Here is a 13,258-nt window from a genome sequence, read left to right as displayed (position 1 = left end):
AATCTTAGGCTTTATAACTGACACCATCCCTCTCTGTACTGTCAGCAGGTTTAATAATGCTAGTAAATAATTTTTTTTCTGAACTGAAACCCAACTTCTTTGAGATTATGTCACAGAGATGCTGAAAGGAACATTAATCATGGGAAAAAATAATGGCGGCTCCACATCCATCATGTGGCTTTTGGCACCTCAGTCTTTGGGCATTTATTACCTGATAACTGAACTATTCCCTTATAAGATGGCTGGAGATTTTCTGAATTTTTAAAACTCATTCTAAATTAGGGATTAAAAAGGATAATCTCTATTTTCCTGCCACATACATTATCTTTGCACTGCCCACTGTTTCCAAAAGCATTTGGATATTGAAATAACCTCCTTCATTTCCATATTTCTGTTACAAAGAATTATTTTGAACCTCCAAAAATCACTTCTATATTGTAAAAGCCAAGAGTCCTGTCTAGGATTTGAGCTGAAAATTTAGTAAAGTTCCTGCATAACCCTGCTTCTCTCAAAAGGAAACATGTTTTTTTCCATGCCACATTAAGTACCTCTAACCTTCAAATTTCAGGTTGCTCATCATTAACTAGTTTAAACTCACAAGACAAAACTTAGCAGATCAGTACCAGTTTTCTGCTGCCCACCTCTCTGCTCTTGTCCTTTTCCACTCTCCTGTTAACCTTCAATTTGTCAGTATGCTTCAGTGAAAATTTCTACTGTGCTTCTCTCAGATTATCTCCACAGACCCCAACTGCTCAGGGTCAAAACACACTTCAATATTTTAAAAGTAATTTTGAACAACATTTTAAAGACTGTATAAAATATAAGTACTGTATTAAAATCTTGCTGATCTGTTTAAGCTCTTCCCACCTACAACATCCAACGTTCTAGACATAAATTAGAGGGAGGCATCTAATGGTTATTACAACAGTTGTATTCAACATCTAAACAAATTGCTATCCTGTAATTTTTAACTGATACACATTGAAGTACCTTAGGAATGGCTCACTTATACATTATGACAAAAAGGTGGGTTTTTTTGTGGAGAAACTACTTAATTTTGTTGAAGAAAAAAGCCTTTAAAATGGGTGGTGGAGAGAAAACACAATGGCACCTGCACTAATAATGAACATTTCACATAACACATGCCCCTCCTATTTCTAGAAGATAACCACCTATACTCCATTTGATAAGAAGACCCAGTGAAATGCAGGAAACTGCAAATAAATATTTTCCCTCTGTCCTTTTACATACCTTGTAGGACAAAATTTCTTTGAACTGATGACTGAAAAAAAAAAAACCAAATATATCAATTCAATTCACATCTGAAAACAGCAAAGGTGGAAAACAGAAGCAATCATTATATACTTGAACACATTTTAAAAAACCCCAGCAATATCTTTATCATACAGAAAGGCTTTAAAAAATACCGTTACAGTTCCAGTTCACTAGAAAAGTGTATTTAGTGGGTTTTTTTTCCTTGTATTAATAAAAACTCCCTCTTATAAATGCTAACACATACTTACTGTGGTTTTCTCATTGTCACACAAACTCTTTACATACATTTAATAGTACACACATATATTTTGTTTGTATCACAAAGCTAAAGGGTCTTTACATGGAATTGAGTACAGAACACAGCCACTATGGGGATATGGCCAGGCTATCATGCTCTATGATCATACAACATAAGGAAAAAAAGAAAAAGCAAACCCTAAAATGTAGCTCAAGATCAGGCTGATAGTTTTTCATAGACTTATGAGGTTAGATTGAAAATTACAGCAAACACAAATATTCTTGCAACATCCACAGTAAAAGTTTTCTAAGCGATCATTTCCAGTCTTTGTGGTCTAAAAATGTAGCTGGTGAAAAGTTAAACATTAACCAGCCAATTTTAAAACAAATATACTGACAAAAATTATATGCCTGTTATTTTAGAAGGCTTGGAATTTTATTGTCTCTTCATTAGAAGACAATGTATTATTGTGTCACAAGAGAAAACAAAAGAGATGGAAGTACCAAATTGACTACGAAAGAACAGTTAAAGGCAAAGGTTATCAAACTGACAAGTTACAAAGAATTGCTTTCTATGCACTTTTGTGGCAGAACACTTTGATATTATATAAAAGTACAAAAAATATTTCATATGAATGCATAATATCTCTCTAGATTTGTTGATACCTTTTAAGATTGCATGTTTCAGTTTCTTATTTTAGCAAATACATACTTAAGTCATTGATGTAATTCCTGGTAGAATTAAATCTATTTCATCTTGGATATCCAAAATGCAAAGTTCAGTTTTATGAACAAAAAAAAAAAAAAAAGCCAACCAAAACACAACCCTTTTCCCCCACCTAGTTCTGACTCAGAAGGCTGTTTAACCTCTTATCTTCTGCACCTTTATGCTTATCCTTTACATTTCATTTATATCAAAGGCCTTAAAATTCTTAAGCATATGATATATTAGTACCTCCCACAAGGCAGATTTGAAGACAAAATATGTACACAATCCATTGAAAAAGTATTAAAAATATGAACTGAAACACAGGAGAGCTTATCTGCTTGGGAATAAATCAAAGGAGTTGTACAAGCAGTAAACTGTGGTATAAAGCAGACCCATTTCTTTAAACTGACTGCTTACATCTTCCTCCAACATTAAAATGTCAATTCCCCTTCTTAGAGTAATTTTCATGAGTTTTCTATTAACTGTGATTTTAAGGTAGAAGGTCTGCATATAAGACACTGTATCTACTATGTTGATTGTATAAAGTCTGAACCATGAATAGATAAATCCAGAAAAAAAATAATCCAGGAATTACCAATCTGCCCATGAGGATGGATTAAACAGGAGGAAACAGTTTCATTGTAAGTGTGAACCAGCTTAGCCTGGTCACTCTCAATGACCCTCAAATGATTAATTCTATAGTCTTTTAGGATTTTATTCCTTCACTTAAGTTGATATTTTAGGGCTTATCTTGCAAGCTTCAGTTTACCTTCGTGGATATTTGAACTTGACTGTATTTTGAATGAAGCCGTAGCAGCAGGGGGAGATGACAAAGGCAGCCCGTGCCCTGAGGCAGTGCTCAATCACCATGTCTGTGGCCACCCCGCAGGCGTGCAGGGCCACCTAGAGCAGGAAAACAACCAAGGAAACAGGAAAATTCATCACAGTCTAAATACAATCCAGCATTTTTTTTGGTTGACTTAGTTAGTTAAAAGCATGAGGAAATTTTTGCAATTAAAGCTGTTACACCAAAGGCCTGGTCCTTAATTCTCCAGTTTTTCATTCCCTCCTTCATATCTATGTTGATGAAAATTTAGGGTTTATTTCACTAGAAGAAACAAAGAATCAACACTGAAGAAGGGTCGCTCACCAAAAGCACTCAAAAGGCAGATGCACTTCATTGTGATATCCAATGAACTAAACACCAATCTCCAGAAAAATAGTAGTTGTGGAATACATAGTAACAGAAAAACTATATGGTGATTTGTAAAAAATTTTTGTCAAGCAAAAAGAACTCAAAAATACAAAGAACTACACCAAAACTGGATTTCAACTAAGCAGTATGAGAAGAAATAGATATACCTGAAGGTCATATCTAAAGGAAAAAATGATGCTATTATGCTAAAATTATGCTAATATTATATAAATTTAGATAATTTGGTTTTCAAGTACTGAGTAAAACCTATAGGAAACAAACACTGGAGCTGGGGGAGGCATCAAATACAACTTGCCCTCCTTTATTTTTTTTTTCCTCTCCTAATTCTTTTATTTCTTTTCCTTAGTGAGGGGCTCTTCAACTAAAACTAAAATAACATTTGATTACAACTACCTGTGAGCACTGACGTGTTTGGGCAACACAGAGGTTGCACCCAAATTCTTTCTGCTCTCCTATAGAAAAACAAATGACTGCAGTACTCAATATCCTGCAAGGAAACACAGGCAGCTCTCTCCTGGGTCCACCTGGCATGTCAAATGCACCACTGAAATGGGGCATTACCTCCTCTGCTTCCTCCCAGGTGCTCAGCACCTCAAAGAGTAGGTCTGGTGCATACTTAAACTAAGGACATTTTGGAGGCACATTTCTGATTTTATGCAGCAGTGTGGATTTATAAAACTACATTATTTGCTTTGCTTTTTGTTCACTGTATGTTTAGAGAAGAGGTTTAAGACTGCACAGCTCAGATTTCAGGGTTCAAAGCTGCTTTTCAAGGTAGAGCAACTGGAAGATAAAAACTTTGCTCTCAGATATAGATTAAAACAAAGTCTTTTTTGTTTCCAGTCTGCTTGCTGTAAGCTCAGCTGAGGAGATCATTAATCATCAACTGAACTGTAATTGCATACAGATGGAAACAAATATTCTAGTCTCAGGCAGAACACTAAAAAATTAACAAGAAAATAATTGCACAATGAAATTTTCTGCTCATATGAATTTAACAAAAAAAATAAAACTAGTTTAACATCAGAAATAGAATCTTAATATCACAGCTATCAGATTATCATGGAATGCAATTATAGTTACTTCCTCATCTATCCAAGTAGAAAACAAAGCTAGCTCTCTGCTTTGCTTGCAGAAAAAGAGATCTTAAAACAGCAGTAGATAAGCCAGTAGCTTTGCTGAGCCTGTGCGACCTGTCAGAGCAAATGATTTCTTCTTTGGCTTTCTAAAAACCCATTTAGTTAAGAAAAAATCCCAAATAAAATTAAAGATGAAGCTTTTGCAGTAAACCCTATATATTGAACTCACTATCTGAAACAAAATAAAATGTGAAGACTTATGCAGATATTTGGTAATGAAGAGCAGGCAAAGAAGAATTTCCAAGTGAACTCTGCTGACATATACTTCAATATCTCCCTTGTCACAAAACTTGAAAAAGAGAATATAATACTTTTTTTATTAAATAAACACTCCACAGGGTTAACATTGTATTAACCTTTAAAATGGGCCCCCAGAAATCAAGACAGGAATTCCAATGACCACAAAATTGGAGACTCACTTCATAAAACAACTATTAAGCATTTCACACACACAAATCAGTGTATTATTCATGAGATCCTGGCACTTTGAAATAGCTCTCTAGTTCACCCACTGAGATTTATATGACAATGTAGCACAGAAAATAAAGCTAGAGAATTAGAAATTTACACTTGGAAGGACTGGGCTAAAACCATTTATTCTCTCCTCTTTCTCCTGCCCTGAATTTCTTTTCCTTTCTAAAATAAACCAACCAAACAGTTAAACAGCACTGTTCATGTACCATAAACTTCCAGCATTACCCATCCTCTGCTACAGTCAAAACAGGCTTTTAGATGGATGATTTAAAGAACAGTCAGTCTTGCATGGAAAGCTTGCATCTTGCCACAGAGGTTCATATTCTATTAACAGCATAAAAAATGGATGATAGGAATATTTACAGGGCTACAAAATACTATTTATGCGTTATTCTTCGCTAGGGCTGCAAAATTCTAGTCAGGACATTAATCTCATTTACTTTCACAGTCTGTAAGGACATACAGAATTTTATTCTCTCATGTATATTAGTTGTTTTAAGAATAATTAATCAGACACTGAAGTTTTGAAGTGGAAAAGTTATCATCACTTACCCCAATGTTAAAAGTCCCATTAAAATAGTCCAAATTTGCTTGAATGAACCAAATGTTGTTTAAACCCAGTTCATCACTTCTGTCTTTAGCACGGATCAGAGACAACTCCTTATTTTCTATGAGTACCACCTAAATTTCACACATAGGAGAAAGTAAGGCAAAATAGTACTGAGAAATCAAAGCACAACACTACTAAGCAGAAAACCTTGTAGTTTGTTGAGAAAACCTCTGAATCACTTGTAGCAGAGTCTGAGATCTACAAAATGATTAGCTGGAAACCCAGGAACAACCAAAGGCATTTAATACTTGCCAATATTAATCAGCTTGAAAATATTTTATATTTTCCTACAAGTTTTGTCTTCTCTGGAAAGCACCACACACATTTGGGGATCATGCTAAAAATGTTGCATGTTTCAAACTGAAGTCCTCTGCTGAGACAACTGTGATTTCTATGTCCTCCCTACATACATATCTTTTTAAGATGACTACCAGAAATCTTTTCATTGAGGATTTACCTGACATGATGGCATCATATAAGCAAGAACAATTCCAACATGGCCCTGTGAAAACAAAAACAAACAACAAAATATGAGTCACTTTTCAGTGTTCCCTGTTGCTCACTCATTATGTGATGAGCATCCACATACCAATGAGAGAACCTTTGAAAACAGCTAAAATTTCAGCATCTGCACATCTGCTTTTTTTGTAGCAACAACCACCTAGCACTGCAAAGATGAAAGGTGAAAGACATTGCACCACATAAACAAAAACAGACATTACCCCTCCACTGCAAAAATCCACAATCAAATCTCCAGGTTTCGCGAGCTTTGTCACTGCTGCTACCAAATTGTTCAGCTGCTGCTGCTTCCTGAGAGCCCGGTCTCGAGACATCTTTCCTGGGGATGACAGAGAAAATGCCTAAGTAGTGATCAGCAGCTCTCAACACCGACAATTTTACATGGGTAACTGCAAAGCACTGCAAATGCAATTGATAGCTGAGATTGAAAATGACATGAACACTTGCACATCTTAATCCACTTCAAGTGAAATTGATATTTAACATATTAAATATTTGGTAGAACTTTCTCCAAAATTAACTTTCTAGTTGTTGCTGTTAATGTATCTTTAGGAACAAACTCATATAAACTTAATGTAAAGCAATCAAACTAGTGTAAACTCTGGCCTAATTCACCTCCAATCCTGTGATTCATGCCCAGAGCCAGAGTTCAAACACATTCACAGTAAGGTTGCCAAAATAAATCCTCATTTACTGTATCTATATACACCATCCTTAAGCATTTTGGTTTTAATACTTGTACTCTTTATACTGTCAATTTTTACTTTTCATATTAGCTGGCCCTATTTATTTAAATGACTGCATGTGCAAGGAGGTACTTCTCAAAGTGACTATTTCCACATAGCAAAGACTGGCTTCCATCACATCTGTAACAACCAGAACTGGAAAAACTATTAATTTCTTTCAAATGTGCTTGGAAAAGTCCAACAGAGAGTTGTTTCAGATACAATGAGTTGTTGAGTCAGCACTTATGTATTTGTAAGGCTGTGTTTTGTCTCAGTGGGGCTGAGCGCTGACAGAGCTATTAAAGACTCCTTTTGCTTGTTCAGAAATCAGAGTTTGACACAGATATTGACAGCTCATCTTCACAATAAGATAAACGTACTGAAACAACTCTTTACTATTAAGTACAACTCCTGAAAACACCATCAAATTTTCATACTGTGCAAAATTAGCAAATAGATTCTAGGATCCCTAAAAATCAGAAGTAAAATAGCAACAATTTTCATCAGCAAAACCATATCCAGTACTTAATACTCAGTTAGTTGATCTCATTAGTATTAAATTAATAAGAAAAATAATTTTTAAAGAATTAACCTACAGTCTTCAAAAACTCTAGCAATTAACTCTTAATGGTCATCAACTAACAAGGTTCATCCTCCTTTACTGTGCAGGCAATAAGTAGTAAATACTCCCTTGAAAGATGGATAAAATCAAGCTTGAATCAATAGGACTTTTGCCTGTTCTACCTCTGTATTTTGAGTTTGGTAGCCAGAGCTACAGAAACACAGCAAGCTGTGATGTAGCCTGCAGAGAATGTTAGTTAGCATGGCTAATGAGTCCTTCGTTGCAGCCAACAGGAAACAAATTCAACCAAAATTTCTGCATCGAAAAATACTACAGTTCACTTTGCATTTCACAAGCTCTGTGATTGCAAACAATGTCAATTGCTGTCTTCAAGACCAGTAAGGAAAAAAAATAGCTTGGAATTTAGCCCTACAAGGCAAAACCTTGAAGAACTTGACGTTTTTTATACTATACATGGAAGGCCCCCGCAAAATTATTTGCTTCCTTCATGAGAACCCAACTAATAGACTGCCAGAGTCCCAGAAAAATTAATTTTCAATAAACGGTCACAACAAAAATATTTTATTTGGTTCCACAAATCGAACATTACTGTTAATTCAGCCCATGTCAAGCAGAACTTTAAAGTTTCTGTGGCATTCAGAGGTCTTGCACTTTAGTACAAATAAATATCAACTTTTCAGAAGGCAAATCCCCCTTTATTTTTGTATTACCTCGGTCAGCATTCAAGTTTGTATAATCCTTTAGTCCTCAAATAATTATTTCATATTTCTCAAGTTGAACTTGAAAAGTCATTAAAGTACCCTTAAAAAAACCATACCCTATATATCACCTTTAAGAATTTAACCCTATCCACCTTCCAAGTCCTGCCACAGTACATCTGCACATGCAGCTACCAACATGCACATAACACAGCATGTGCATTCTCTGTATTGCATACTTCTATTGTTTCAGCACAAGTGTCTTCTTCATTTTACATAAGCCTTGCTTAACTAATTCAAATGACAACATGATGCTACTTTTCATGGAAATTCAGGGGAAGTGTATTCATTGCTATACTGTTTAAGTACAGCAAAAAGATTCAGTAACTACAAAACAACAGGTACTGTTTTATTCTGAGCTGAACATGTTTTTCTGAAACCAATGGGTTTTTTAATGGTAGATCCTTATGATAAATCAGGATATGCTAATTATTTCCTAACACCCACAATATCTTCTGCTAAACTCTTTTTGATATCTGTTGGCAAGTAGGGGGTCTTATTTGCTTCTTTGCTGTGGGGGTTGTTGTACTTTTGTGTTATGGGCTAGTGTTTCATGTCTACACAGAGTATTAGTCACATTAATACAGTGGTACAGTGGTTCCCATGCAACCAGTAGAAAAAGCAGAACTCAAAAAAGATGTAAGGAATCCAGCTCAGCTGACTTTCATTTACAAACAAATACTCTCAACAGTCAAAAATAATACCACCTTCAATGAACTCTGCCAAATCCTGAAATAAATACAATTAGCAAAGTCAATAGTTTTGCTGAGGTTCATTGGTCACCTTGGTTACTTGGACAATGTTCTTCTTTGAATTCATCTGCTTTTATTAAATCTGTGTGGGCCAGTGCTGAAAGCTCAAGATCTGCCCTCCCCTTCTCCAGCCTGGGACTACATTCCAGTGGTTCCCTTCTCCTCCTCCCAAGCAGCAATCTGCCAGCTTTCAGCAACATCTGTTCCCTACTTGTTGCATGACCACACCAGAGGAGAGAGGAGAGGTATCAGGAGATGGGCCAGCCAGCCTCAGCATCATCTCCAAGGATGCCCTGGCAAAGACCCAGTGGAATCACAGTCTGAAATACACACTACATCAAAAGGCCAAGAGGCATGCAGGAGGTAGATGTGTCTCAGTTCTTCTCTATCTTTTGTAATAGTGGAGGGAGACAACTTTGATTGGGAAAAAAGGATTATTATATTTTTTGAGCACTACTTGAATCCAATACAGCAAATAGTGTGTCTGTGGCTTGTTTACTTGGGCATAACTCAAATAAGGGACCCAGCAAGCGTGGCTGTTGAGAGAGAAGTTGGACCACATCCTGTATTGGGACTTGAATACCTCCCCATTGACATAAATCTGTCCATTTATGAACAAGAAGTTACATTCTTATGGCTTTAGCTTTCGGGATAAAGCAGACTTTCACTCCAGAGTAGCCATAAAACAATTAACACCACAAAATGTCTCTAACCAATTCCTCAACACAATCTAGATTGTAGAATGACACTGACCTTGGCTCTCCACTTGTCAGGCTCAGTGTAAATTGTTTTCCTTACGTTCAACTCCCTTACAGTTGTGAATTCAGTCTGGCTGTTTGAGTGATACTGGACTAAAAAGTACCTGTCACTGGAAGTCTGCCTCTTAGTTACAAAGAATATACTGCTTTACCATGTGTGTTAAGCCTAAGGGTCAGACTTTGAGCTCTGACCTGAATGTAGAATTCAAAGGCTGGCCTCTAAAAGAGCAGTTGTAAAAAACCTGTTGAATTTGATCATTAAAGTCTCTTATAATGTGGGATACCTAATCTGCTGGAACTCACAAAGAAAACTATCAAAATTAAATTAATTAATAATTAAACTAAATTATCAAAAAAGTTTCACAGCTTTTACATTTTCCACTCCATCAGAGTCCCCAAAATCCAATGCAACTAACTTACACAATAGGTGAAATTTCAAAAATCGCTCTCATTGAAAAGTAAAAAAAAAAAACAAAAAAACAAAAAACTCTGAACAGCTTCATGAAATTTTACAGTAGGTATTTAATCATCATTTTCATTATGTTGAGAAAATATTTCTGTGTTATCCTCCCTTCTGCAATGTAAAAGTTTAATTCACATTTTGGAAGGCCAGGGGGAAAAAATCATCAGAAAGAAAAGAAAACCCACTTTGAAGCATCATGAAGTACCAACTATCCTAGCAGCCAAAGCTCTATGCTGGACTTTTTTTTATTTAGAGAAAACTACAGCAAAACTTAATTTTTTTTCTTTTTCCATTCTCTTGATCTTGTTGCTTTACCAAGACTTTATTCCCAAGGTATACCCAAAAGGAACCTGTAGGTGGAAAAGTATGTGCTTTCTGGCTCTGCAGAGAATCTCAGAGTTACAATGTGCTATGAAGAAAAGGGGTCAGAGACCTCTGGACACCACCAGGAAAACTAAATGCCCACACCTTTCCAAAAGGCACATCTACAAGCTGCAGCAGAAAAATACAGTTAACACAAGATGATGTGGCAACTCTGTTGGATTTCTGAGCAGTTTGAGCCCTGTTACTGCAGAGGTAACCAAAGAAATCCTTTCTCGACCATTCCCTTGTCTGTACTACTGCTTCTAGAGATGCCCAGGCTCTCTGTGGAGTGCTACACCACTCCATATGGCATGGTCTCTCACTGCTTGTTGAGCTCTCTGCCAGTGCTGCACTCCATATGTACACAGCATATGTACAGTTCAGCTCCCTCACTGGCCTTCTCCAGGAACTGTGACACTGGCCCAGAAAGCCAAACAGCTTTTGGCACCAACAGAAATCTTCTACACTTACAAAAAGAGATTGTCATAACTCTTGTAGGGTTTTTAATGCACATGGTCATGAGTGAAGTAACTCACTTCTTCTCTTTAACCAGGTATAAACTCTTATAGCAAGGACTAAAGGATATGTTTTATTATTTGTGTCACCAAGAGACAACATTTACCAATCTTTTTCCCTAAATTTGGATATTATATTAAAACAATTGCAAGGTACAAAAGGAAGCTTGCTCACTGAACAATTCTCAAGAGAAATTACAGTGTAAAGCAGAATAGCACCTATGGTCATTGCCTGCTTCCTAACTCTGCTAACACAGATGACTCACAACAATCTATCATTACAGTTTAGCTCTCAATGAAATAGAAGTCTATTATATTATAACTAAATTGATGTGTTTGTTTACAAAGGCTAAAGCATTTGTTCAATCAGATACAAGATCAGACAGTTTAGGGTTATTATTCATTCATTTGCTCTTTCTTTACATTTGAAAATTGCTATTCTGATTTCTCTTTTAACACAGTTGAATATGAAAATATCAATTTCCTCTTAAAACACTTTTCTGATCTAAGTTTAAAAGTAATAGAGTTGGGGCAAACTAAAAAAACCAAACCATCTAGTTCTGAATGTATAAGTATTTCCTTACTTCTGCATCAGAGTTTTAAAGCATTAGTCCTATCATGAGATATACCACTTTATCACAGACATTAAAAAAAACAGCCAGCAACACTAACCAAAGGGCTGTGCTTTTATTGCTGTCCTCCAGACCTCACCACCTCCCATTTTTAAGTTCTCTCTCCATTCTCTCTTAGAGAACTAAAATATGAGCTAGAGATTCAGTGAAAATGCTGTTTTATAGATGAGGTTGCAATACAGAAAACCTAATTTTCCTTTCTTTTTAATACTAACTTCTTTTACTATTATAAAACTAGCTTGTTTTATAATATGCCTGTTTGAAGCAGAAGCAAACATATCCTGAAGGCCACAGTGTATTTTTATGAATAAAAGCAATCAGCAGTCACGTTTATGCACTCAGTTCTGATGTAGGTGGTAGGGGTTTTTTTGTTGTTGTTTTTGTAAGCTTTTTTCCACCCTACTGGATGTTTATCAAAACATACTCGGGAACTATGAGTTTGGAATCATCCCACAAGCTATTACTAGTTGGTAAAAGGGCAAGCGAAAGCTTACTTTTTAAAGAGGTAAAAGACACACACGCCAACTCTGCAGCTTCACATATTTCTAAAAGCAGCAATCTCTATTAAACGAACAAAATTGCTATTAAGTTGTTTTGGCATAGTTGGAATGTCTATTTACCATTTCCTATCAGAGCACTGCAATAATTTACGTCATCCCAACAATTATTAGACTTTCAGGAAAGTTGTGTTTTGTTTTTTAACTAACCTCTGAGAAGCTTGGGACTAACAAATGGCCAACATTTTTTGCCTGGAGCCCCCTTACAGCTGAGAACACATGGCTACTCTGCACTTGGCAGCTCAGAAGGCATCAGTTCCATTCTGCAAAGACCAGACTTGGAACACTTGAATGTTCCTGAGAAGCCTCAGAGAATGAGCAGCATTTCTAAAGTCACTCATGTGCACATATTGTAAAAATGGCCTTAGCATTCACTGGGCTGGGGGAAAACAAACAAAACCTCCTAAACATCACAAATGAAGGCCATAAACTACCCCTCTGGAGAATGTGCAGCATGCACTTTGAGTCAACAGGTAAGGCCAGAAAAGAAAATCCCAGAGGCCACATTACTTTTTATTACATAAAGTTTTTTATGATGAAATGTGATGATGTTTTAGCTACAGCCAAGGGAGTAGGAGAAGAGAATGCTACAATGCATGATTTAAAATACATTGGGCAATAATCAAAAGGACAGGAAGGACAACTGCACTCCATGAGAGCATTTTATTGGGTTTTTTGAGATAGGAGTCCCTCCTGATGTTACTAACCAATCTGCTCTTTATTAAAGCAAGCTGTGCAAAATAGTTTTATCACTTCGGGCACAAAAACCCCCTACATCTCACACACACTATCTTGGTGTAGTCTAAAAAGGTCAGACAGCTATGAAAACTGACCCCTGACAACCTAAGCAGGAACTTCAGGAACTTGGCCTGCTCTCTTTTTTTTTTTTTTTTTTTTTTTTTTTTTTTCTTTTAAGCAAGAAAAGAGTAAGGCACCTTTAAAAACCATAAAGACATACAGCCACTAGTAAAAA

At 36.2% G+C, this 13,258-nt stretch overlaps 1 protein-coding gene across 2 annotated transcripts in view; it reads right to left on the bottom strand.

Moving 5' to 3' along the window:
- Positions 1-13,258, bottom strand: part of GSTCD (glutathione S-transferase C-terminal domain containing) — a 48,138-nt gene that overhangs the window by 8,912 nt on the left and 25,968 nt on the right. For both annotated transcript variants that reach the window (XR_009114504.1, XM_058025136.1), the window contains exons 6-10: positions 6,383-6,498; positions 6,118-6,162; positions 5,603-5,731; positions 2,991-3,124; positions 1,252-1,282 (exon numbers count right to left, since the gene is read on the bottom strand). Coding sequence is in view for 1 of the 2 variants with exons in the window: in XM_058025136.1 (XP_057881119.1) it covers positions 1,252-1,282; positions 2,991-3,124; positions 5,603-5,731; positions 6,118-6,162; positions 6,383-6,498 (455 nt within the window). In the remaining variant the exon portion in view is untranslated. The remainder of the gene's footprint in view (positions 1-1,251; positions 1,283-2,990; positions 3,125-5,602; positions 5,732-6,117; positions 6,163-6,382; positions 6,499-13,258) is intronic.

Source organism: Melospiza georgiana, chromosome 5 (assembly GCF_028018845.1).
Source record: "Melospiza georgiana isolate bMelGeo1 chromosome 5, bMelGeo1.pri, whole genome shotgun sequence".
Taxonomy (NCBI): Eukaryota; Metazoa; Chordata; class Aves; order Passeriformes; family Passerellidae; genus Melospiza; species Melospiza georgiana.
Note: the sequence above shows the minus strand (reverse complement) of the source record. Positions and strands in the feature narration are given on the sequence as shown.